At 42.5% G+C, this 26,937-nt stretch overlaps 1 protein-coding gene across 1 annotated transcript; it reads left to right on the top strand.

Moving 5' to 3' along the window:
• Positions 1-6,606: 6,606 nt before the first annotated feature.
• On the top strand, positions 6,607-25,931 carry gpr139 (G protein-coupled receptor 139). Its single transcript, XM_088936906.1, has 2 exons — positions 6,607-6,724; positions 24,994-25,931. The coding sequence occupies exons 1-2, from the start codon at positions 6,607-6,609 to the stop codon at positions 25,929-25,931; spliced, it is 1,056 nt and encodes a 351-aa protein (XP_088793032.1).
• The last annotated feature ends 1,006 nt before the right edge of the window (positions 25,932-26,937 follow it).

Raw genomic sequence — 26,937 nt, 5'->3', positions numbered from 1 at the left:
AATCACAGAAATATGCTGTTGTGAGAGTGATCTAGCCACAGTAGCCCGAATCCGCTCTTTACTGTTCCACGCTCAAATTGAAGGAAATGACTAGATCTTCAAATCAAACATCAAATCAAGCTCTGTGCTGTCAGTGTAGACCTGAAGAGCCATCCATCCTATTTCTAGCTGCTTCATCCAGGTCAGGGTCATGGTGGAGCTGGAGCCTATCGCAGCCAAGCAATGGGCACAGGCAGGGTACACCTTGGATGGGATGCCAGTCCATCACAGGACAAAAACACACACTCACACCAGGGCCAATTTTCTAGAAGCTACTTAACCCACCAGTATGTCTTTGGACAGCGGGGGGAAACCAGAAAACCTGTAGGAAGCCCACACAAACACAAGGAGAACATCGAAACTCCTCACAGACAACATCCCAGGTCTGAAATTGAACCCAGGGCACCATGGCTGCCAGGCTGCAGTGCTCACTACTGTGCCACTATGCCACACAGACCTAATGATGTCCTTTACAAATCTTGATATGCTGTAAGAGCAGATAAAAAATCTCCCTGCACAATGATGTCAGTAGGCCTTCTACAGTGCGAAGATGTATAATGGCTCCCAGCCAGAGGTGGCATATGCTGTTGGTAGACTGTTTTACTAAGCTTATTATTCGAAGCGCCAACCAGCTTTTGTTGTCCCTGCTACTGGCCATGTTCTCTTGCATTCTGCATTAACTACTTGGAAACTGCTGTTCTGTTTTTACTGCGTAATTACAGTGAGCGACAAGGGAGCGTATTTCTATATGGATGGCATCAGCCACTGAGGCAAGTTCCATTACTTAAGCCATCTCCAACCACCACGGACAAGACGCAGGAAACTGTGATTCATAAATGAGGGAAACTGACGTCTGAGGTGAATCCCTGAGGTCAAACGCTACTTCTTATATAAAAGCTTTCTTGAGTCTTAAACGGCAATTAGGGAAATAATATTTATGTGAGTGTGTGTCATGGACATAAAACTCCAAATGCAGGGCAGTCAGATCTATCTTAGGATTTTACAAGCTAAGTGATGGGAGCACCGTGAAACGGGATAACAAATGAATGTACTGTACACGTAAGGATCCAACACCTGGTGGCTCCTTAAATACAAGAATCTGCTGTGTGTAAAATCTACAATGAAACTCACTGTTGTGTAACTGCTTTACTGTTGCCCTCTGGACCAGAACCCATCAACCAACCAGTATGGTCACCAAGGCAACCTGTAGAGACTTTAAACTGTGGTCCTGACTCCTTGGTTATTAAAGAGTAAGGGAGACCTGGTAATATTCCACTCTAGGCTTTTGCAATCAAGCTTTCCAGAGATTCCTCCTTCAATTACTTCTCCACCTGTCAAAAATCCTTAGTTATGTGTTGTTGGAGCAGACCCATAGATCAATCCATCCATTTTCTATCTGCTTCATCCACTTTAGGGTCATGGGGGAGCTGGAGCCTCTTCCAGCAAGCAACAGGCACAAGACAGGACCCACCCAGTCCACTGCAGGACAGACGCAAACACACACTCACACCAGGGCCGATTTTCCCAGAAGTCAATTTTACCTACCAACATGTCTCTAGAATGTGGGAGGAAACTGGAGCACCTGTAGGAAACCCAAGTGAACATACAAACTCCACACAGAGACAGCATCCCCGGTCCTGAATTGCAGTGGCAATTCAGGACCCAGGGCCCCAGCGCTGGTATGCAGTGTAGTGGAATGTAAGAAACTCATATCGGACTCCATTGAATATGTATTGAAAACTGATATACAGTATAATAATTGAAAACTGCTTTATAAAATTATTGATTTAGATTAAAATAATGGCTTACCTAGGAATATTTCCTTGTACTAGAGAAGAATGGAGAAGTAATATAGTTTTGTTATCTCATGGACAAGATCTACAGATTCTTTAAAGCATCATAGTCAGTCTACAGTATTTACCTAAACTTTACAGCTGCAGATAATTATGAATTCAGCATTTTTTGTGAGGCCAAACATACCAGAGTCATAAATTTAAGATAAAAAACCAACCAAGAACCTCAAAATGCCCGTGTTTCTGTTCAATAATTGTTCTGTAGATTAATGGATTTGTAGAGAATGTATCACCATATGCAACTGATGCAGAGTCTTAATAAGAGGGTTATAATTAGAATGATTATTTTCCTCTCCTGAAAGGCATGTTAATAAACTCGGGTCAATACCATCTGAAATTATTACCAGATCAAATTACTCTCCAGCCACAGTTTTGAAATATGACATATTTAGTTGGATATGCTGCATGCCGGAATTGAACTGTAGGAGCTCAAAATGATCTCTTCTGCATAGGCTTTGGTCTCTTGAGATATTATTCCATGGGTAAACTTTAAGAATCCTTTTCTCTGCAGTCTGAAAAAAGAGATGTAGTTTTAAAAGGAAATATAAGCTGCCCCTGGAGGATAAATGCTTTTTGACAACCTGTTATTTCAAAGCACCTCTGCTCCTCAGTAATATTCCATTTCTTTTCCCATCTGTTTTATAGCCCCGAAAGAATGAAGCCCCACTATCCCTGAGGAACAAAAGTCACAGATAGTGAGAGGGTGTCGAAATGAGAGAGCTGCCAGAGGGTGAGAAGACTTTGAATGAGGGTAAGAGCAGGGTTTGCCTGTCAGTATCCCACACCTTGGTTGTGTTTCACCTGGATCATGGATCCTGCTTGCGTTGAAATCTCGGCCAGCTAAGAGAGCTGTGCAGAGAAATCAAAGAGCCAATAAATGCATGAGCCGCATTACCATTACCATCAATCCTCTGGAGAAGAGACAACCGGTGCAGGCTCGGATGAAAGGTGTTTTAGTACCACTAACGGCATGCTCTGCCAAGGCTGAGTCTGTGTCGAGTGACCATTTTTCAGATTCTTTTCATGGGTGGGCGTCCCATCCAGAAATGGAGCCATGGGCTAGGGGAGCTGCTGTGGTTGTAGTCAGGACTGGACGTTTATCTTTTCTCCAGTGTGACGGTTTGGGCAGGAGTGTCTAGCCACTCCAGAGCTCCTCCTGCAGGGATTGATGGCACCCTGACAGGACAGTGCTACATCTCTCAGATCCCGAGACCTTCTGCTCCTCCTGTGGCCTCATCCTTACATGAGATCATCCAAGCAAGAAAAGACACGTCCGCTTGCGGCTCGCATTGCAACAGCATTACTGTGAGATGAGAAGGGGGTGGCTGGTCTGTGGAAGCCCTGCTTGCAAGACACGAGCCTCTCTGAACATCTGATGGATGAGCTTCAGCAATGTGAGGCGTTGAGGGCTGAGAGATCAGTAAAGAACCACATGCTTGTCCCAGATTTACAGCTTGTATTTCTTCCAGCACTGGCCTCACATGCTCCTGGCCTGTGATTTTAATCATAGACACCCTTCTGATGACAGATGTTAATCTGCATGAATTTACCTAAGCTGTGTCTAAAAATGCCACAGAAATGTTTTAGGATTTTTGCGATAATAATGTCACAAATTTGACACAATTACTCTATAAATGAGGCTTCTTTTGATTATTTTAAAAGTCCTACTTGTCAATCCTTTTTGCCTGAGAAAGATCAGTTTTCTGGATTCTCTTTGTGGCATCATTTCCACATCATTTCTTCTGATAGCAACAGAGAAGCAACTGGACTGTGTTAAAAACAGATATACTGCATGTTGCGTTTTCTGTCTATTCAGAAGACATGCTGAAAGTGTTCAATAATCACTATGCAATAATTTTAAAAAGAATGCAGGCCTTAAACTGAAAGATGTTGTTAAAGTAGGCCTACATTCCCTTATGAATATTTACTATGGTATTGAAGGAAAATAATAGAGTAAAAGTAAAGTAAAACATAGTATATTTATGGTGAAAATATGGTAAAATTGTGGAAACAAGGCCATCTCAAAGATAAGTAAATGCATGGTGAAATTTTGTAAAACTGACATGCTATAAATGCCATATGGTCAAGAGGTAATTTCAAATTGATCCTGAAAATATGCCAGTCAGCTATGTGACAGAGCTTGACAAATCTAAAGCATACATTAAAAATCATCTCTCATTTAGACAGCTTCTCTCAAATTAAGCCTGAAATGACGCATTCTTGAGTGCTCCTTGGCAATGGTCAGCTACCTCTCTGATCTGATTGTCAGATAATGGCTGCGTAATTATCACGGCGCGCGTAGGGAAAAAGCTTCAGGAGGCGCTGCCACCAGCACGTTTTGTGGAGGTCTCTTAATTTATTTACCCTCACACACACAGACACACACGCGCCCGCCCGCCCGCCCGCACGGGGGGCCTGCGCGTTTCTCCAAAGCACACACAGACAGCACACGTTGTTGCGCACGGGGCTTGTCAGAGCCAAAGTGAGCGAAATGTCAAAGCCCGGGGATGACTTTCATGAAATATTCATGACTTGATTGGAGTTTATTTTCTAAGTCAGGCTGCGGCCTGTGGCTCCACCTACTCACGTGGGACTGCCTGAGGGGCCCGGGTCTTTAAACAGACACAGGTGTGCAGTTTTACCTCAAGAAACTTCAATGTATGTACCGTGGAAAATGAACAATTAAGAGGTTTCATCAATACAAATATGGAATAAAAGAACATTAGATATACTTGAGGGTGGCTCGGTGTGTTTTGCTCACCTGCATTCCAGCAGCTCAGTGTGCAAGACCTGCATGAGGACTATGGTTGAGCAGAACCACAGACTCCACACTCACCACACGAGTTGGCAGCTTGTTTCACAAACCTCCTGCCTGCTGTTCTCTTGTTTTCGACTCTGCTTCAGTTAGCACTATATTTCCAATTCTGCCCTACAGTTTGTCCTCTGTAGTGACTTAGAACCAAAGGTCTAGGTTGTTGTCTGGTCCTTTTTGGAGCTCCTTTTTACATACGCTATATCTCACAGCCAGATTAACCCTAGATTAGCATCATGCAATCTCATCTTCAAGTGGAGCTAGAGTGGATTTCTAAAGGATGATCAGTACTGCTCAAACTGCATGTAAAAATCTACTTCTGGTGGTATTGTTGTCTGGTTTATTTTCCTGCCTCAGACTATAAATGAAAAGTTGAAGATGAATAGTTCTTTCAATAGTTATTTTGCTCTCTATATCATATAGAAGAGGCTAGATCAAAAGAACGTCCTTGTGTCTCTGGAGCTCATAAAATTAAAGGATGTTTATTTCAATATTACATTGTCATTTGGAAGTGGGAAGATTGCATTAGGTCCTCATCTTTCTATTGCACTGATATGAAATTTTAATCATACAGTTTGCACTGTTGCCTTATCTCACTTTAACTGGAAAATCACACAGTGCAGATCTTATTTCCCCAAAGAATAAGAGAATGAGAAGAACAAAAGAAATAATGTTTCATTGATGAGATTTCAAATGGAAAAAAACAGCTGATGGCATAAAGGTTCTTCCAACCTTCACCACAGAAAATGCAAGGTGCCCAGCTACTCTTTCCCTAATATTTTTGGGAACCAGTGCAGTTTTGATTTCTGATTAAGGAATGAAGGTCAGGATGTTTCAATACAAAGATTGTGAACCAGAGATGATTAACAAGCAATCGTTTGCACTGAGAGCCGGGCTAAGAAATGTTTTTGTACCAATCGAAAATGGCTGCTAACAGCATCGAAGCTCCCGTTCCCAGCCAGATCTGGATGAAGGGCTTTTTCGCCTTGCTATCAGCTTCTCACCTAAAGTGATTAATTGGGCGCTGCTGACTGGAGAATCGGCAAACCCCAGACTGCTCTCAAGCAAATTGTTAAGGATTTGTTCTATCCCTCCCTCCCTTTTCTCCAGCACCTCTGCCACTAACAGCATTCTGTCGGCTGACTTGCTCTTATTCTTAATTAATTGCTCTCTACATCAGGGAGCTGAAGGCAGCAGGTGCTTTTATTCAGGATGTTGTGTTTAAGTTGTCTGCCTGTTGGCGAAGAAGCTTAGTGTTATATACAGTCAGGCAGCGCACTGCATCACAGACTCCTGTCCTCCATCCACATATATTCTCCTGGTCTCTTACATCTCCTTCAAAGCCTGCAAAACTCCCATTGTTGCACACACACATTATCTCCCTATCTCCTTCCTTCCTCTCTCAAATACCCAGGCTCTGTCTTTCTCCCTCTCCTCTTTTTTGCCTCCATCTCTTTCTCTCTCCCCCTCTCTCAGTCGACACGTCTTCTCCTCGTCGAAGCCGCCTCACGTTCAGCCTCTCTCTTTTGTGCACCGCCGTTCTCTCAGACACATCCTGCCTTCCCCTCTCTCTCTCTCTCCACATTTCTGTTCACTCGGTCACATGCGCAGCCTCTCCGTGCCTCTCCTTCTCACTCTCTCTCTCTCATTTCTCCCCGTCAGTCACACATCCAGCTTCTCTCTCTCTCTCTCTCTCTCTCTCGCTCTCTCTCTCGCTCTCTCCCTCGTTTGCTCCTCTCTCCCATTCCGGCTCTCACACGCGCACATGGTCTCTGCCGCCCAAGGACGCTGCCAGACCCTCGGCACCAGCTTCGGGGTGCTTGCCTCCATCTCGTTCCCTGGCAGGCAGAGCTGCCCTAAAGTTTGGGGAGAAGCCGAGAGCGGGGAAGAGACAGGAAGTCGATGGAGCACAACCACATCTTCAACAACAGCACTGGGCAGCCGCACAGCCTGCAGAGCTGCCCTCTTGGACTGCTGCCTGTTATCTACTACAGTGCCCTGCTGTGCCTTGGGCTGCCAGGTAAGGTGCGAGCGCAGAGACAGGTGTGTTTGGTTCAGCCAGTTTTCCACTGCAAGGGGGTTTGTGTGCTTGGCTTGCATCCTGCCACAGTAAGAGAGCACTTGCCTTCAGCTGATTCACTTGCAGGTTTTCCGCCGTGGGGTACTTCTGAGCCGATTTCCCACTCGTTTGCCATCTCCTGCTCCTCCCGCTCTCCTTTCCTTGACTGTTTTCAAACTTAACCCCTGCGTTCTGCTGCCAAGACGCACCTTTGGCAGCTGGCTCCCTTGACGTGACTCTGTGACCACGTTGGGGTTCCCTTCGCAGCTCTTTAGCATCGAAACTCTCGGTCTGCTCCTTTGCTGTCCCTGTGTCTGGCTTCCTTCTGGAGCCCCGTCTCTTCAACTTTCAAAAGCTCCATCACGAAATGCTCGTAGTATTGTCTGCACAAATTGTCATTTTTAGTCATATCATAGACTGTGGGAGCTTTTTATTGGTGTCCTCATACAGTGCATATTTAAATAATGTTTGCATGGCAAGTGGCCCATTCATTCTCTTCCGCTGTATGCAGCATGGTACCCTGTATTTAAAGATCGCCAGCCTGTGGCATTCATAAAGCATTCATCTCTTTTGGCTGTAATTGGTGGTTAATCACTCCTGAGTAACTCAGACAGGGCACAGTTAGTTAGCCAGCCATAGACGAAACTCAAAAGAACACAAAAAGCCCTTTTGGGTTTATTGTTGCATTGTTTTGAAATGTTGTGTTAATTCATCCTATAATTTGACTTGCTGTGAGGTTGTGCTAACTTAATTGACCAGTTGCAAAAGTATTGTGCAATTCTGTTTAGCAGCGTCATGGTTTGTAATAATGCTTCAGAATAATCTCAGAACTTTATTATTTGGCAGTAACAAAAGGAGCAGGTAATAACCTTTATGCTGATTTAAACAAATGTGTCACCTGAACTTGCTGTTTTTATACCCCCTTGACCTACTTTAAAAAGATGACATGCTAACGGATCACTTTTGTATGTCAGAGTACATGATGACAATAATAAAATGAGTCTTCAAAATCTGTCCTAGCTCAAGGGTTAGATGGTGGTTTGATTATTTTCTATGAATGGCAGAAGTAGCACCTGTTGTGTAAATGGATTAAAACCTTTTGAAATACAATTAATCAAAACATGGAATCAATGCATAAAAAAGCAGCGAGTTACAGATGGGGACATGCACACTGAAATCAGCTCGGCTTTCTCTTGTGCAGGGTTAGAAGTTATCAAGCACTGCTCGGGGTGTGCTTCTTTTTCAGCCAGCAAGACAGCCCTATCTTGTGGAAAGCCATCAAAAGAAAATGTCACCTTTTAATTCGCTGCTAATATTACTAATACTCATGTTTTATAAGCAGAAAATACTTGAAGAAATACTGCTCTGTGCTTGTAAAGTTTCAGAAACCTATCACTTCACTTACCGTGATGACAAATTAGGTTTGTTTTAATTTTGCATGCAGAAACTGTTCAAAGCAATTATTCCAACCTGGTGCTAGAACACAAGTTGCAGGACAAATTTCGACACATTAAGCATACTGATTTATATACTGCATATACCCTATATAAGCATATCGAGTCTCCAGCAGAGTAGAAACAAATTGTGACCTCAGTGTGCAGTCAGTGGCAACACTAAGGAACTAACAGGCAGTGCAGTTTTACGGTGTTGCTATGAAGCGAGCCACATAATGAAGAGATTGCTATTGATTTGCAATTAAGGTGATTGATCTTGAATTAACAGAAGAATTGCTGGCCCTTAACGCCAGGGAAAATGGTATAGCACAGTGCCAGATTGTCAGATTGGGAAATCAGGAGTCAATATGTATTAAAGATGCATCAAACACAATGTACTATTATTCAAGCTTCAGCTTTTCAAATGTTCTGTATCACAGAGATAGGGTTGCACTGCCTTCTGATAATGACTATGTTTTGGTGTAAAAGACTTAGTTTACTTGGAGCTTTATTGCCATTCAACTACAGATGATCAGATCACAGGTTCCTTTTATTGAATTCTTTGTTATGTAGCTGCCTTGCTGTCTAAGCTTATTATATTGTAATTCTGCATTTTACTTGCCTGTTATCTAACTTATCTTGCACTGTATTGTTATTATTTCACTGAGAAACTTATTGAATTAGATTTTGTAATGCAATCTGTTTAGACCACTTCACTTGCCTACTCCACACTGTCTGAGAAAGTGTGCCCAGGTAGAAACAGAACTTAACGTCTTCTAGCTGTGCTTTATTTTTTCATGGACAACGGATAAATGACTTTCTCGTCCAGCCTACCAAAGTTAACAAACTTGGGCATTTTCTGTCAGCTTTTGGAAATGGTCCCTTGCTTTAATATGGTGAAAATAAGCCTTCAAATTGCTTAGAAAAATTGCAGAAGTCTTTACTTTTGAGTGTTTCTTACTATTGTGGAAGTAGTGGAGAATTAGCCATTATTTTCAACTAGATATTGAGCCAAGGAATTGATTTTTTTGTATGTTCTTCAATGTGAAAAAAATCATCTCTTTCTTATTCAATTGGATGTTTTTTTTTCAGTTTAGTACATGCTCACTCATATAGAGGAGTTGGTTTTCAATAGCACTGACTGTGTTTTGCTACACTTTGCTATACTGTATGTCTGTCTGTGCTGAAAGCCATAATACAGATGAACTGAACTAATACCTTGCTCATTATGTGTCAGTTATGTAAAGCATGATTCACAGGTGAATAACACAATATTCAGTCAATAAGGCATCAATACAAGTTAAACCAGGGCATCTCTCTAAGACCTATTTTCTGATTAATCTGACATGGTTCTGTACTATTTTAGTGCCATTTTACAGCTCACTGGAGAGTCAATACAGAACATTTCAGAAAAACACAGATATAGGTATGTGGGTCATTCTGTATCACATCATCTCACATTCTGGGGGTTTGAATAACCATTTTAGAAATAAACAGTAAAAGCAAACAAAACCAAGTCTTAGCATAAGGAAATACATAGGTTTAATTTTCTAAGCTTCATCTCCAGATGTGCTTAAAGTCTACATTTTACATTTGAGACAAGTTGGTTATTTACTGTAAATGCAGGTATTCTTTTGTCTGTGTATTGTCTGAACTGCCAAAATGAATCTGTTCTACAGGGGTCATATACTTTTCCAATAATGAATATAGTATATTTGATGCAGACTACAGCAAACAAATGCTTATTGGGACTCTATAGAGAATTTTTTGTATTTATTTAGCATTTTATCCCACAGGATCCCAAATTTGTTCTCGTGCAGTAGGGCAGGAGGACTCACTCCATCCATCACTGAAGTGCAGTGGTGTTGCTGAGTGATTCTCAACAGCCTTTATGTGCCAGCAGCCCCACCACACAGGAGATCAGGAGAAGAAGTGAGAAACTCATCAATTGAATCAAGGAGTATTTTCATTATTAGCTTGACTGTGCAAGTGCAAAGTGAAAATGTAGCAAGGGCATCGGGGTAGACTCCTGTATTCTTTGGAAAGTGCAGTGGGATAGATAAAGACTGACCAGCCAGCGCGTTGATTTAAGTCATTGATCTCATCCAGAGGATGGCACCTTCTCCAGCAGTGTCCCAGTCAGCATGCTGGAGTATTGGTTTAGAAATTGAGGTCCAGAGGGAGAAGTTTCACCGAGCAGTTGGCCAACACTACTTGGAGATCTCTTTACTGCACTACTGGCCAGGGCCAGTCCTGCTTAGTTTCTGAGATTTGACCAGGTCGAACCGGTAGCACAGTTGTCAAAGAGGTTGTCCCGTCTTAAATCTTTAGTAACTGTGATTTCTGACTGGCACATAAAGCTAAGAAAGAAAGTAAGAAACTCTAAGGATTTCAAATGGCTTCCCTTCTAAAATGGAAGTTTTGAGGTCATGATTAAGATGAATGATTTTATATGGAACAACAGTTCTTATATGGCCTGCGTTTGGCTGGCATCCCATCCAGGGTGTACCCCGCCTTGCACCCGTTGCTTGCTGGGATAGGCTCTGGGTCCCCCAAGTCCCGGTATTGGCTAAAGTGGTTAGAAAATGGATGGATGGACTCTTATAGAGTACTGTTTTGTCTGGAATTGTTGTCAGGCCTTCAATAAATTATTTAAACAAGGACACAAGCACAATACTGTGACATGCCTTGATTAAAACATGCTGGGAGGATGCAAATTTTGTGTCCTGTTACCATAGCCAGTGGGGTGACCCTTGGCGTGTTAGGGTACTCACATGCTGTGGTACTCTTTCCTTCAGGGGAAGAATTAAAGCCCACAGTTCTTTCCAGCATTCAATTCTGTTTCCATAATGTTTCATGTAGGAATACTACAGTAAGTATAATGTGGACATTTGTTACAGATGTTAATGTCAGACATTTTGCACATAAGCTCTTATTACTTTATAACTGTCAGCATTTATCTCAGCTGAGCAATTTCTTCTTTATATCTGAGCAATTGTTCCTTTCCCTTCATTTTTATTCCAAAGCTAGGGAGTACCAGAACACTGCCTGAGGGGGGAACTGATGTCCACTGAGTGACTGATGAGTTCAGTGCAGTTTTGAAATAAGTTTATTAACAGATGCCCATCCAGAGAGCAAAGCAGATGCAGTGGCTTCTTTGCTGTACCATTCAATCACTTTTAAGGGCCTATTATATTCCATCTTCAAGCCTGGTCTGCTTCTTATGTTACCATAACTGCTGTGTTTAGGACAAGGACATAACATAAATGTGAACACAGAATGAACACATATGTGATATACGAATATTTCAAACACTAACTCTGAATTTGTAGTCTGAAGTCCAGCTGTTATTTAGCCACGTAACAACTGGTCACTTCCAGAGTTCAATAACAGGTGTGCCGTTTACTTTATCTGCCTGCTTTCTTAACATAAAGGAACAATGTCTAGATGGCGGGTTCACATCTGGACTGGGGTGCCTTCTGTATGGTGTTTGTAGGCTCTCACTGCAGGTCTTCTCTGTATGCTTCAGTTTCCCCCCAAAGATATGTTGGTTGTAAAGACTGGTGTCTCTAAATTCTCCCTGTGTGTGTGAATGTGACTTCAAACGGACTATTGTGGCCCAGAGTGTAGTACTGTCTATATTTTTCGGGATAATCTCTGGGACGTCATGATCCTCACTGGAAATAAGCAGCTTTCGGGTAACTGAAGGATGCTGCAAAGCAGACTGGGATGTATAGTCGGGGTAAAAAATAAAGTACTATTTGGCTGGCTGGGCGTTGCTTTTGTAAAGTGAAGAGACCTATTGTGGTAACAAGATAGAAGTTTTATAAAAGCTCATGAGACAGTTGTCTTGAAAGAGATGTTTATTTAAATTTGGGAACTTTTCCCATTTCTTCAATGTTAAGGTTTGGGATGAGTTGGAATTTGGGGTGATATTGGCCCTGCTCAGGCCTGGCACAATGGATATCCTACTGGATGCTCTTCATATTTAGGAAAGCTGGGGGAACCGGGGCTCCGGCTGTATAACTGGAAGTCATGTCAGCTTTTTTGCAGGGTCTGAGGCAGACAATTGCAAGAGTAAATTGAAAGTCCCGAAACGGGGACTCCAACGAACGCCGGCTGCACTGAATTGAAATGTCACACGGAGCTTCTCCGCCTCAGCTGTTTTCGTGTCTGGCTTTGAATGAAGTTTGTTTTAAAGCCTCTGCAGTATAGTGAACATATGCAATCCCCAAAAATGATCATTAATCGCCCACCTTTCATTACCTGGATGGGAAATCAAGTTTTAAGTTACTGGAATATATAATCAGAATTCTTATATAAACAAATTAGTTACTCCCATGCACTGGAGAGGAATAAACATAGTGATAGCACTCTAATTTGTTTTTAATATAACACAGTACAACATTGTAGCATTTGTGTGGGCACCATGCCATTTCAAATTTATAGCCATTTTGAGTTAATTGAATAGAGAGGAATTAGATTTACTCATGTCTTTTTTTAAAAATATTTCTTTCAGGCATGAACTAAGTTGGTAAGTCCCAGCTCAAGAGAACTGTCTATCACTGCCTTATGCCCACCTGTTACAAAATGTATCTAGGTAAATAGGCTGTTCCCTATTCCTCCTCCAGCAAGAAAAAAACATTCAGAGCAAATGACTGGCATGTTGGTGAGGAGTGCCTTGCTGGCCTTATAATTGAGCCTGTGAGTACAATAACCAGTGGAGCTGAAGGAATAGTAATGGTTAATCAGGCTGTGCGTGCAGCATGTGCCCACCATGGTGTCACCAGCCTGAGGCATTTCATTCAGGTCAGCATCCGGAGCTGGATACCAGGTGGAATTGTATGGGCCTGAAAGAGATACAAATCACATTATAAAGTCCTGTACTGTTGGCAGTCCCTTTGCAAATCATAAAACGAATGGCATTCTTGTGGCAGCCACTGTTCAACAGCAGTCCTGCTGTATTGAAGCCAGTAGTGCTGCACACAGAAAGCATTGATGGAATGTAACACCTAGGAAAGTGTAGACACAAACACAACAGCATCTGGTAATTTGGCTTCTGTACCATAGTTTCTGGGTGCACAAATTCATGCTGAAGGTAAGTATTTATGCCAGGTGAGTTAAATTGCTGCAAGCATCATGTATCCAGGTTAATTCAGGAAGAAGGGATCCTGAAATCCTGGCTCTCAAGCATTCCATCTATCTTGGTTTCCGTGCATTGCTGGTGCAATCTCTTCACCAACCATCGAGGACGATGGCACAGCTCCCTCCAAAGATCGCTTGACATTGATCTGCACAGAGTATTATTAGTTTTCAAGTGACAATAAACTGCATCGAAGAGCCTATCTTCCCCCAATTCTGAACAGTTTTTGAATATAGTGGCTATTCATATAATCCAAATAAACCAGATGAACAGTTTATTCAAGTTAAAAACGAGTAAAATTAGTTTTCTAAAATGAGTGCCAGCCAACTTGTTTAGGGAGGGTTACATTGTCAGTCTTGCTGCAAATACCATGAGATCAGCATTAACGTAAGGGGTTTGTAAGCTGAGTAGTTGTTCATCTGAGAGACCTGGGGGAATACAGTAGATCATTTCGCTTGGCCCTAGTTTGAGCTGATGAGCTTGGACACACAGCTTGATCTTTATGAAAAAGAGCTGCACTTTTTCAACTGCATATACAGTAACTAAATGTCTGCTTGTGGCCATGGCCATTGTGATTATAACTATTGGAATAGATGAGAGAAGCTGAAGTTAAAATACTTTGTCCCCAGCTGTCATGGATGCCGGTCCAGGCTCCCGTGAAGTGCGTAGTTTAGGACCCTACGCAGGCGGTATAATCCGGAAGTAGCTGGAAAAGGACCACTGGGAAAACACGATGAGGGTCAGACAGGGGGGCGTGACGACGGTGATCCGGTGCTCGGGTGGTGTGGTGCAGGCGAACAAGTCCAAACAGTCCATAAAGGGAAACCGGAACGCAGTCCAGGGTCCAGGTGCCAGGAGATCCATCAAAGACAGACGAAGTTAAAACCCGGAACGGGATCCGGTACGGGAACAGGGAACCAGGAAGATAAAAACAGGATAACGAGGCCAGGCGCTCCGAGCCCCGGACTCAGATGGTCAGGACGCCGTGATGAAGCCAATGCCGTCGGGTCTCTCCTGGACCCACTGGTAGGCAGGCTTCCGGGCGTCCGTCTCCCGCTGCTGAACGAGGAATAGCGGGAGCGCCGGGCTTCAATAATAACAGGCAAAACAGGGGGCAGGTGCACGTAAATAAACTAAAATACGAAAGGGTCGGAGCGCCCTTAAGAGGAGGGATGACGATCGTGACAGCAACCTGGCAGCAACTTGATTATTTCTATATACTATATCACCCAGTTCGGTTCTGCGCGTGTTGCAATTGTATTGGCCTGCAGGTGCAGATTGCTATTTTGGCAGGACAAGATTGTGTTTGTCATCGCATTTTAATATGAAAACTGGATTTTCTTTGTGACTCAACGGGAGATGTCAAAGCTGCACAGAAAAGATGGCGAGAGAGATTGGAACTTCATTTTTTTCTTGGAGAAACACGAGGGTCTTTTGTCTGAAGCTACAGGAACTACCTATTAAATGGACTCCTGTGGCTTTTGTTTCTTGCCTCCTTTCTGAGACATGGATCTATATTAAGGATTAGTGTGTTAAATGCCCAGATTACAGCTGAACAGCCACACACCTGGAGAAGCTAGAGAACAGAAAAAAACCTTAAAGCAGAAATCTTCATACAGATCCAAAAGATAGGATTTTTTTTTTGGCATGATGCAAAGGATACTCCAGAGGCATACACACTATGAGAATAAATGGAGGAAACTGAGAAATTGAAGTTTGAATTAATTTTCTCCCAAGCTGCCATTTACTTAATGGAAGCACAAGACTTACTGTAGTAGATTTTTTCCAACACATTGCCCCATACCCTTGTGGATAAACTAAAGTGTGTGGTGCCTCGGGGACCACCTCCACAGCAATAGAACTAATGAGAAATTACAATTCATCACCATCCAGAAATAAAATCACCCAGCTTTGAAACAGGAGCTGAATTCACTAGGTCTCATGCACATCCTTTCTAAACACAAGCCCACAGTGAAGGAACACAGCCATGTTCAAAAAGCAATTCTCCCTTACAATGCTGTCTCAAGCATTACAGAATAAATTGAACGGAGGAACTCTTCGTTTATGAAGACTCTTATGATACTTTACAACTTTGTTGTGCTGCTTTTATATTAACTGAAGGCATACATTTAGAGCAATGTTACATTTTCAATGTAGATCTTAGTACCAACCTCCTACATTCTCCTTGGTCACTGGCAATACTACTTGGATATTCTGGTGTTTGCAGTCTGTGTGCTTTCCTGTAAACAAAAACATGTTATCCAGTGAGACTGCTGAGAAATGAGTGACAAGTGTCAATTTCACTAAATGCGCTCACTTTCCTGTCCAGCCCACAGCAGAGAAAACACAGCCGCTAAGGAAGACTAGAACACAGCAAGTTTTAAATCCGAAAGAAGTTCAGAGCAGGAATGCCTGAGCAAAACCCTTCCCACGCACCATGTTTGTGTCTAACTCTGACTGCATTCATTACGTCATGGGAACCTTTAGTAGTTCACTGACTCTCAAGATTGAAAATGACTACGTTAAAGTCAACTGAGGCAGACCAGATTGCCTTGTTTTTTGAACTTGCAGTTAAGATGATTCTCATTTTACTTGAACCAGTTTGCATTGGACTATTCGGAATTCGATGAGCAGGCTTTACATACAGAACTTCAACAACCCATGTGATGGGACAAACACAAAAACATGCTTAATTGGAGGTCTGACCTTTCAAAGACCTTGATTGTGGCAGTCATGCTGGAGTCTACCCTTTCAAGAACTGTGTGATAAAGAATAATTCTGCATATTAACCCCAAAGGATTTTTCATCAGAGTTTCTTTTTTTGATTCGCTTCAAATGGTCCTATTCTTATATTGTTGTAAGATAAATTTGTCAAATGTCAAAGAGAAGTACAAGTGTGATCTCTCTAAAATTGTAGCATAACTGAGATACTGGCATGTCCAGAGAATACTGTACCTTTTAAATTTGTTTTCCTGGGTTTGGGGCTGTCTTTCTGTCTCTTCTGTGAGTCCCAAGGAGTGCCACTCATCAGCGACAGCATGGGGCCTATCCTGTCCTAAGGCCAAAGGCAGTCAAGAGGCAGCTGCTTATCACACAGGCCCTAGGTGATGCCATGTCTGTCTCTGATGAGTCACCAGGGTGCACTGCCTTGGCTTCCTGACGCACAGCTCGGCTCACTGGGGATTTTTGTATGGGCTGCCTCAGGGACTGAGCTCTGTGCTGGTATTCAAGCTTTCCAAGCCACTAGGGACCATCCTGCCTTGCCTTCAGCCTTCAGTAGCTGGCAGAGATGATTACAGCTGCCCTGGCATCTATGGATGAGGAGAGCAAAGAGATGGATATCTATCCCAGAGGCAGAACTAGGGCTGGATGGAAAGGCAGGAAAAGAATATTTCCCTGCTTACGTCCTGTCTGGCCCACTTTGTGGAAAGAAACCGTCTATCCAAGCTGGGCATAGCTACTGCGCTGGAGGGTTCTGAGGGAGGTGATCTCATCTACTTTCTGCAAAAACGTTTACCTGAACGGTAAGCATCATGGGAGACCTTCAGCCCCATCAGTGTCACGAGGATGTCTGATGGCTGTGGTGCATGGAGGGATAGCCCTTGTACTTTACTCATTAAACACCTGCTGCACGCACCAGTGAAGCTCTCTGGGCTCCTGCGCTTTATCGGTGGACAGGCGCGTGTTCTTTCTGGTAGAAGGCTGATCAGAACCAAAATCAATTAGCGTAGGAAAGAAAGTGATTTGCAGTTCAGAGACTCTTGTGTAGAATATTCTGATATTTAGGTTAAGGCTCCAGTGTCTCATTATGGAAGCTGATTAGTACTGATGCAAAGTGAAGTTTGAAAATGGGTGTAACGGGCTAAGCTGCGTTAAGTGCACCATCTGTAGAAAAGGGAAAAGTCTGACTTCCTTTTTCTGGCTTTCCGAAGTTTGAAGATGAAAGCATTGGATGAGGAACTATGGTGCCCTTGCTACGGAAAGCTGAGAACTGAGCAGTGGTCTGCGCAGGCTTCTCTGAAAGGGGACCAATGGAACAGCTTGAGTTCTGGCCACCAGATTCTGTGCAGGCCAACTCAAATGCACAAACTTTAAGGGGATGTGCTGACTGAGCCACACAAGCCTTCTCTTCATAATCTGTAAACCGTGTAAGAGAGACTCTCAGAAGCTACACTAAATCAAGGAAAAGTAGCATAAACTGCAGTACCTCATGGAAACCAAAATGAAAGCACTGGTATTGGGAGATTCAAAGTTTCAGAGCATTGGCCTCATTTAAGCCCTTTGGAGTAAGTGTTAATGAATCAGAGTTGCAACACTTATTCAAAGATCTTGTAGTCCTTCAGTCAGCACAGTCTCTTCACACGGACCCGACTACTGAAAAGCCAAATGGTGTTTGGACAGCACTCACTCACTTTTTAGACACATGTTTCAGGACCCGAAGGAAAACTATTTGCTTTTTTTCCCCTCCTTGATGTATCCCAGGCTCAGCATTGCAAGGTGCCACAAGACATGGTTTTGTTCTGCAGTGGATTGGCAGATCCATTTCAACAGGGGGTCTAGGGGTCTAGTCTGTTCTCCATCTGCCTTTCTAGTCCAAAACTGTCCCACTTTATATGGATGGAGTAATAAACAAGCTGGATACAATTCCTTATTGGTATACAGTCTGTGAAAATGTATTTTCTCTCTTTTGAAATTTATCACCCAATGTATCATTTATCAGCCAATCTGCTATAAATTGCATATATATTTGCAACACCATTCTGGAGATTCTACATGAAGATCGCTCCTTCTCTCTAGTACAGTTGCACTCAGGGCATGACTGACACCTACAACGTTTTGGCTTGCGATGGGATCTGCTGGCAAGTATGTGATTAGTGTGTTACTGGATGTGATTGGTATGACTGTGCTCTTGAGACCTGCTCATCCTGAATGACAGCTTCCTTTTAATGTCTTCAGGCACAATGTCATCTACAAGTTTGGGTGGTGAATGAAATGCCCTCGAATCACAGCTGAGTACATTTACTTACAGTAACTGTTCTTATGGACAAATCACTTTTTTTCATGCACACGCTGTCCACCTGGTCAGATATGTTCTTTTACAATATTTTCTTGATTATAGTACAGTACCTTTTCCCTCCAAATACAGCACCTTTATGTTCTAGAGTTTGTACATTTATTGCAAGTTTTGATATAAAAAACAGTAGAGAGGGCCAACTGCAAATTTCTGGGACATTTTTAAACATATTTTAGACAAATAATTTGCATTTGAAAAAAAAAATCAATAATGCACAATGAAGGCAATGCTTCTTACAATTTCTATGTCGTTGATTGATTCCCTGTAGCACCTGTTTCAAACAGCTCACTCTTGGATCCTGATTTTTTAACTGTTCAGCTGCAGTCTATCTCAAGTCCCTTATCTCTCCCTATACTGCCTTCTGACCTCTCTGAGCTGCCTCCTTTGACAGACTCTGTTCTCCGTGCTCCAAGGGCCAAGTAATTCTTATCCCTGGCTCAGCAGTGTTGAACTACTCCTTTACAACCTTTGGGCATCTCCAAGGGCTCATCTGTTTAGACAGCACCTGTGATCTCTATCACACTGCTGTAGAGCTTTACCACAAACCCATTCTGCTCTCTGCTCAATAACTGCTTCTTTATTGCAATCGATGAATTGGACCTACATGTTCTTCACTCTTCAGTGGACATTGTTTTTACACTGCTTTATGCTGCTGAGGCATTGCAATTCTCATTGTTCTTCTTAGTTGCCTGCCTCACTGTTTTTACTTATTTTACTGCTGTATTGGAATGTTGGTTGTACGGGTATATAATATTCTGTATTTATGTTGTCACCCTAGAGGAGGGAGTCTTCTAAAAAAATATATAATGCCTGATATTATAATGAAGGTATGTTACGACGATCAGCAGGCTAATCTAACTCAGCATAGTGTCTTCCTCTGCTGATCATGGTTACAATCTTAAGCTAGCCGCTGCTCGTGTTGGCATCTGTCTGCTGACTTGTGTTCCATCACATGCATCTACCGGGCTTTCTTTCACTTCATCCTCTGAAACCTTGCATTTCCAAATATACTCAGACGCGTCAGACATTCTCCATACTCATTCCACACTACACACATGATCTACTCAGTTCCTGCGAAACTTTGCAGCCAAAGCAACTTGCTTTTAGCTCCCTGTTCAAAATCTGTGCTGGTGTGCAGATCTTTGAGTTCTGTCATTTCCTCAGCCAGGTGAGTTAACACCAAAGTATTAAGTGTGCTATACCTTTATATTAGTTGGTTTGATTCAGTGTTACTCAAATTTGATCAGAGAGCTGACATTATATTATACAAAGGTAAATATATATTAAACATAGGTGCTAATGACAACAGCAACAATAATAATTCTTCACACTTATATGGTGTTTTTCTGTGAGTGTGAGGTGCTCCCTACACTCTCTGCGTAGATCTAGATAGAAATTTATAAATGGTAATTAATAGAAGAAAAATAAAACCAGCGGCTCCACTAGTTAATTCAATAAAGGTGCTTTTGCGAGCCCAGGCTGAGCTCTGAGAACCAGGCGTTGCTGGTTCAAGCCTGTGTCTTGTCACTAGCTGGCTGTGACTGACAGACCCAGATGAAGGAAAAGGAGGGGTCCTGTTAGATCTGTTAATTGTTCATTTGTACATTTCTTAATGTAACTGAAAATGTTTTAATGCGCCTTATGTGAAATCCAGTACGATTTCATTTTCTGTCCAAGCTGTAATTTATCCATGCACACACACGGACTTGCATATTGACCTGTCTGCTGCTGGTGAAGCAAGCCAAGATTGTTTCACAAGTTCTGGCTCATTAATTCTTGCTACTAGCTACAAAGACAACTGAACAGTGTAGGGCTAAATTTGATCACTTTGGTCTGCCACTTAGCACTTTCTCTTTGAGAGCTACAAAGTGCAAAAACAAGAAGAAGAAAAGTATGAATTTGTTGGAGAAGGGCCATCTAGCCTAATAGCCTAATGACTGTATTGCAACGAAGCCTATGAAGAATTACAGTAGTAAATGGATTTTGCACAGTTCGTGTAGCGGCAAAACACTTAACCATTTGAATTTGAAACTTCAATGTTCTGAAACAGACATCAGCAGTGAACATGGACAAGTTATTTTTTGAATGCACACAAAATCTCTAGATGTTCTGCAGAACTGTTGTTTTCTTGTTTGAAACTTGTGTGAAAATGCCTCCGATCAACAGTAAAGGAAGGAAAACTAACTGCGTTAACATTATTAATAATTTTATGCAGATGGCATTGGATTTGGATGGCAGTTATCATTGAGTTTGCAAGGAAAAAAATAAATGTGCTTTAAACGTGACAGCAACCCCATTCACTTGCTATGGTTGTATAAATAAAAATATGTATCCAGTTTATCCCTATATATACTAATGCCACTGCAAATTCCATTTTACCAGTGATAATGTTAGGGTACACCATTCCTTGAGCACTAGTCTGATTGTTGTTTATTTCAACAGTGAGCATGAAAGGTTTTAAGAGACAATTATGTTACCTTAATATTATATCAACAGTGTATAATGTTTTAAAACTGAGAATTAATTTTAAAAATGTGAGGTACTTCAATGTAGAAGGTAACACACTGGTGTTTGTGAGAGCTTAAATGGAGCTTACAACACATTTTGAGAAGGGATAACTGGCCTCAGCTGTCCTAAATCAGAATCATGCCTGATATAATTTCCTCATTAACTACTGAAAACTATATCCTGTACACACCTCTTCTTCCTTTGCAGTCCTTCTCCACCTCTTCTTCATTTTTGCCTCCAGTCAGTTCTAGACAGTGGTTAGTATTCCAGATACGTTTGCCTACATTCCTCATAATCCCTTGAGTGTGATCATGTGGATCACAACTGTGAACCAAGATGTGAAAAACACATAACTGGCGATTCCAAAAAATCAGGCAGGTATAACAAATCTGTTGGTAGTGAATGTGGAGGGAAGGGTGTGTGTGTGTGATGAGAGTGGGACCTGCAGTTTGATCATTATTTAAATTTGACCAAACCTTAGGAATAGTGGTATTTAACAGACTTTCGAGAGGAAGTCAGATTCTAATCTTGCATGCTGATTATGACTAAGTACTTCCTGGCTGCCCACAACTCTATCCATATTTTTTCTAGCCCCCATTTCCTCCACCCCAGCTACACCCTTGTAGCTGCCACCCTGGTTCATTCCTCATAAGTGACTGAGTTGTGACAGTGCAGGCTGAAGATCAGAGCAGTCATTTCTTCAGCCATAGTAGTTAACACCAAAGTATTAAATACACTATTAATTCATATTCGGCAGCTCATTTCATTGTTATTAAGACTTGACCAAACTACTGATGCATATTCTGGCAGCTGTCTGCTATCGCAATGGTGATTTAGCACTCCAGGCTTGGTGAGAGGTCTGGTTATCTCATAGGTCTCATAGGTGCATCAGTTTTCTTTTCTATAGTGCTGTCTTAGTCTCTGCCCTTGCATGAACACAAGAACACAAGTTCTACTCCCTGGAGACACCCAGACGTGGCCTGACAGGAAAAATTATTCTGTGATGACAAAGCAACAAATGCCTCCTTTGAAAATTCTGCTGGATAAGCACTCACAGACATGGGCAGAGAATCAAGTTTAACACTCCTTTCTCATCCAAAAGAAAAGTGCTTTTTATACTTTCTTAAATGCCTTTTTACCTCCAATTATTTGGTTCCTCTTTTGTTAAATTGTATATATGAAAGTGCAGCTGTTGTTGTTGTTTTGGAGATTTTGAACCAAACCCACATAGAAACATAATCTGTAATATGTTATGGATATATATATAGAAATGTAATATTTATGATAAAACTGAAGAAAATTTAATTGTATTTATCCATTTATGATAATATTAAAAATAAATTAAAGAAAGAAATTAAATAGGATCATATATTTAAAACATATGAAAGTATAACATTATATGATGTTATGACATGTAATTTAATATCAATCCTATATGCCTTTTAAATACAAATTAATACAATGTAAAAAATCTATTTATTTAAAAATATATTTTAATACAATGCAATGTATTACTATATATAGTAAATAGGCCTATATTATTTTAGGTCATTTCTCCAATGTATGCATACATGAAATACATAGTGAAGTCTACAGTATGTTCCACAGTACAGATCCCACTGCTTCCTAGCTCTCCAACAGACACACCGCCAGCCACCCACTGTAATCATTATGGCTCTGCAAGTTAGAAATCCCAGTGCTGATTTTCACCCTGACCAATTCTTTTCCCCCTTCTCTTTCTAATGGGGTTTATTAAACCGAAGTTCAAGAGGAGGTCCAATTCTAATGTTGCTCTTCCACTCATCCCTGTATAAAAAATATGTTATGGCTGCACACAACTCTGCACACATCTATTCTAGCCCTCCTCCTTCCACCCCAACTTCACTGTTGCAGCAGCTCCCTGGCTCATTCCTCAGAATGTGATGGGTTGTGCTCATTTCTTCTGCCAGGCATGTTAATAGAAACTTATTAAGTACCCTTATATTCATTGGCCCCTCTTTTTTTTAGAATTTGGCCAAACTGCTGAAATGATGAAAGGAACCATCTGCATTTCCTACATCCAAGCTGTAGGGGTATCCCCATACAAAAGAGGATTTTACCGGTTCAATTCAAAAGTTTCAATCTAACATTACACTGACTAATCCAGAGTGCAGCTGGGATCTAGTGTGTTGCTAAGTGAGATCTATTAGTCATAAGGATGATTACATCTCTGAATTAAAATTAGCTAAGATCCAAGGAATCCAGGTGGAAATTAACTGTGAGGCACATTCCGGATTGGAAATGGGGGGAAGCTTACCTTGAACATACTTACCAACCATTTCACAGAAGCTGATTCCCCAGACTTCCTGGAGGATGATACCGAAAGACATTGTTGAATCGATGAGTTATGAGCAACAGCAGCTGAAGTGAGATGTTTTCATTTGAATTGTTTCTTTTACCCCTATGTTCTTATCCCTGGGGTGTCTAAAGCTGTTAATGTAACACAAGTGAAAACACTGGGAGGCAAATGCAAAGAGGTAAGGCCCTCAGCAGTTTAGGACTATATGTGTGCCAATATAGCTCAAGGCAGTGCTACAGCAGGGAGGATAGCTGAGCTGGCAGGCAGGTCCAGTGCATCAATCAGTGGTGCTTATTAGCAATGGCAACATCGATTCAGTGTTTTAATTCATTCATTCCCATAACTGTTTGCCTTCCTGCCTGTGCCAGATGGGTGACACATTACTTGACTGAACATTACCTTTGAAGGCCGCCAAAAGGGGGTGACTATGCCATGGCAAATCTAGACTGAAGCTGGTGCCAGTGGCAGCCCACCTACTACCTACCACAGATCCTAGTAACGCAGCCAGACAGTATGACCTTCATCAGTGCCCTGCTTTCAACGGGAATCCAATTGCTCATCAAGCCGGGAGTACTCTCAGAGAGCACCAGCCTGGAGTAAATGATGCTGATTCTGAAGGGAAACTCCAGTCATTATCCTTGAACACTATGTCTCTCACTGCTGCGTTGAAAATGCGCATTGCAGGCGTCATTTCTCTTGGTAATAGGCTGTCCCGGCCTGTAGATTAATAGCTACAGACAGCAGCACAGCATCAGGGGCAGGGGCACTGATGGCCTGAGTGGTGTTGTAGAGGGGGAAAATAGCAGCAGCAGAGAGAAAGTTTATTATCCAAGTCAGTAACTTTGGAAATTGCATGGACTAAAAGAACTTGCCAGTGAGGCAAAAGTGAAAGAGGAAATGAAGGACACAAACAAGGTGCTCTTAACAAAAGACCGATCAATTCCAATTACCTATGGAAGCAGTAATGCAGCCTCTCACTGCCTTACAGTCATATTGAGAGAAGATGTTTTTTTTCTGGTCTTTTTTTCTAGCTAAATTTTTCTTGTTTAGAGAAATTACTTTTTTTCCCTTCGACTTCAATCTAGGATCAGCACTTTTCCAGATTGAGGCACTCACGCCTCTCCTTCAGGGCCTGTCCTTCCTCCTACACCTGTAGCTCTCACTTTGTCAGCTCACGGTGATCTTCTGCTCCACTTTCTGGGTGACCCTCACACAAACTTTATTTCAGCTGACAGCGCGCAGCCAAGCACTAAAGGGTGGCATGTTGCATTTGTCAGATATTTTTGGCAGGCGACACAAAATGAACCTCGTCTTTATTGAGTCTGTAGGCATTTGCATTTATAATCTCTGTTCAGGAATTTGCTTCTATAATATTTTGGTCCTGCAGCATCAGCCTGGGGAGGGTCCATTTGCATTTCTTGTACCTGAGCTTTTAGCTTTTAGTCCACAATTCCTGTTTTAAATTGCCACGCATCTTAAAAAATTGTGTACTGCCTCATCGTGTTGATTTTCCTTTGAAAGCATAATTGTGTTGCAACTCTGATTTTCACCCTCAAAGTGCTACCAGAATTTTTTGCGGTAATAGTTCATTGAACTTTTTGTCATTGAAGTGAGAGATGGGAAATCTCAGGCCCATGCTTCTGAGCAGACATCCAGCCCTGGTTTAAATGCAGTTCAGACAGAAAGATTGTGTGCACGGTTTGCGAACTCCCTTCTCTCTTTCTCTGTTTCCAGCCAACATCCTTACAGTGATCATCCTGTCCCAGCTGGTGTCCCGGCGTCAGAAATCCTCCTATAACTACCTTCTGGCCCTGGCAGCTGCTGACATTCTGGTGCTCTTCCTCATTGTCTTTGTGGACTTCCTGCTGGAGGACTTCATCCTGAGTCAGCCCCTGCCGCCTTCTCTGAACAAAGCCGTGCAGGTGCTGGAGTTCTCCTCCATTCACACCTCCATCTGGATCACCGTACCCCTCACCGTCGACCGCTACATCGCTGTCTGCCACCCACTCAAGTATCACACGGTCTCCTACCCAGCCCGCACCCGTAAGGTCATCGTGACAGTCTACCTCACTTGCCTGCTGACCAGTGCTCCCTATTACTGGTGGCCTGATCTGTGGCAGGTGGACTACAGCAGCAGCATGGCTCATCAGGTGCTGGTGTGGGCCCACTGTGTGACTGTGTACCTGGTGCCCTGTTCCATCTTCTTTGTCCTCAACTCCATCATTGTCCACAAGTTGCGCCGGCGCAGGAGCTGCTTCAGGCTGAGGGGCTACTCCACGGGCAAGACCACCGCCATCCTCCTGACGATCACCACCATCTTCGCCATCTTGTGGGCGCCCAGGGTGGTCATGATCCTGTACCACCTGTACGTCTCGCCCATCGCCTCCGCCCGCGTGGTGCACCTCGTCACCGACGTGGCCAACATGCTTGCGCTCCTCAACACCGGCATCAACTTCTTCCTCTACTGCTTCATCAGCAAGCGTTTCCGGGGCATGGCAGCCGCCATGCTGAGGGCCTTCTTCCGCTGCCAGAAGCAGCCCGTCCAGTTCTACACCAACCACAACTTCTCCATCACCAGCAGCCCCTGGATCTCCCCCGCCAACTCCCACTGCATCAAGATGCTGGTGTACCAGTACGACAAGAACGGCAAGCCCGTCCGCATTTCCTCCTGAGAGGTGGATAAGCACGGGGAGCTGCTGTTCCCTGGCGTTGGGCGAAGTTCGTTCTCGCTTCTGCTTCTCAGATGATGCGGAAGAGCAGGATTACAGAATCCTCGGCCAGCGAAAGCCAAGGAACAAGTCGTTGGCTTGTGAGGAGGCTCTGTGGCTGCTGCTGCTGCTCTTGAATTCATGGGTTTCCCCCCCAAAGAAAGGTGCAGCAAAAGTGGTTGTTTCGATGTTCCTTTTTATTAAGTGTGAAAGGGGATTTTGATACGGAGGTCGATATCTTATTAGAGGATCTCTCTCCTACCGCCGGTGGTCCAAGTTTGTTTTTGTTTTTTTTTAAGTCTTAGAGGTTCTGTCTGGCAAAGTATCTTTATGAGGCCAGAAGCAACAAACTTTGCCAAGACTCTTTTTTTTCAGAGGTGCAAAAAAGAGACAGTTTTTTTTTTAAATCTCTGCACTGTCAAACATACACAAAGGGATTACACTTCACCCCTGTGTTCCCTCATATTTTCACATTAGTGACAGTGAACACTTAACAAGTGTTTTACTGTCGGAGAGGAATATCTGTAGTCTGACAGACTGGAGGGGACTCTGGTCCTTGAGAATTACAGGTTCTCAATCTTTTCATTCCAATTCCTTTCTCAGTTTCTTAATTGAACTAATTATCTACCTAATTATTTAGGCTTTCAGATATTTATCCATTGACTGTAAAAACCTTTAAAACCAAAATAACTAGGGTTTTTTGAGACCAATGCAGGAGACAGCTTTCCAAAAAAATATCCATTTTAGTTCTTCAAAGAATTGGGATAGTTCAGACACAAATATCACTTTGAGGTAGTCTCTTTCTTTTTCTAAAGCCTTCTAACTCTCTTAATATCTCTAATGAAGTATCTTAAAGTAATGGTGACAGGCTACTGTACAGCAGGAAATGTTTTTAAAAGCAAGCAAAGGATGTTGGTTCAAACAATAGTAAGTCCTTTCTTTCTCTACAGTATATTAGCACTTTATTTCA

Source organism: Atractosteus spatula, chromosome 18, assembly GCF_055471065.1.
Source record: "Atractosteus spatula isolate fAtrSpa1 chromosome 18, fAtrSpa1.hap1, whole genome shotgun sequence".
NCBI classification, from domain to species: Eukaryota; Metazoa; Chordata; class Actinopteri; order Semionotiformes; family Lepisosteidae; genus Atractosteus; species Atractosteus spatula.
Note: the sequence above shows the minus strand (reverse complement) of the source record. Positions and strands in the feature narration are given on the sequence as shown.

Coding starts and splice junctions, on each gene's coding strand:
- gpr139 (XM_088936906.1), top strand. CDS start 6,607: ATGGAGCACAACCACATCTTCAACAACAGCACTGGGCAGCCGCACAGC. Junction 6,725..24,993: donor GCTGTGCCTTGGGCTGCCAG/GTAAGGTGCGAG, acceptor CTCTGTTTCCAG/CCAACATCCTTACAGTGATC.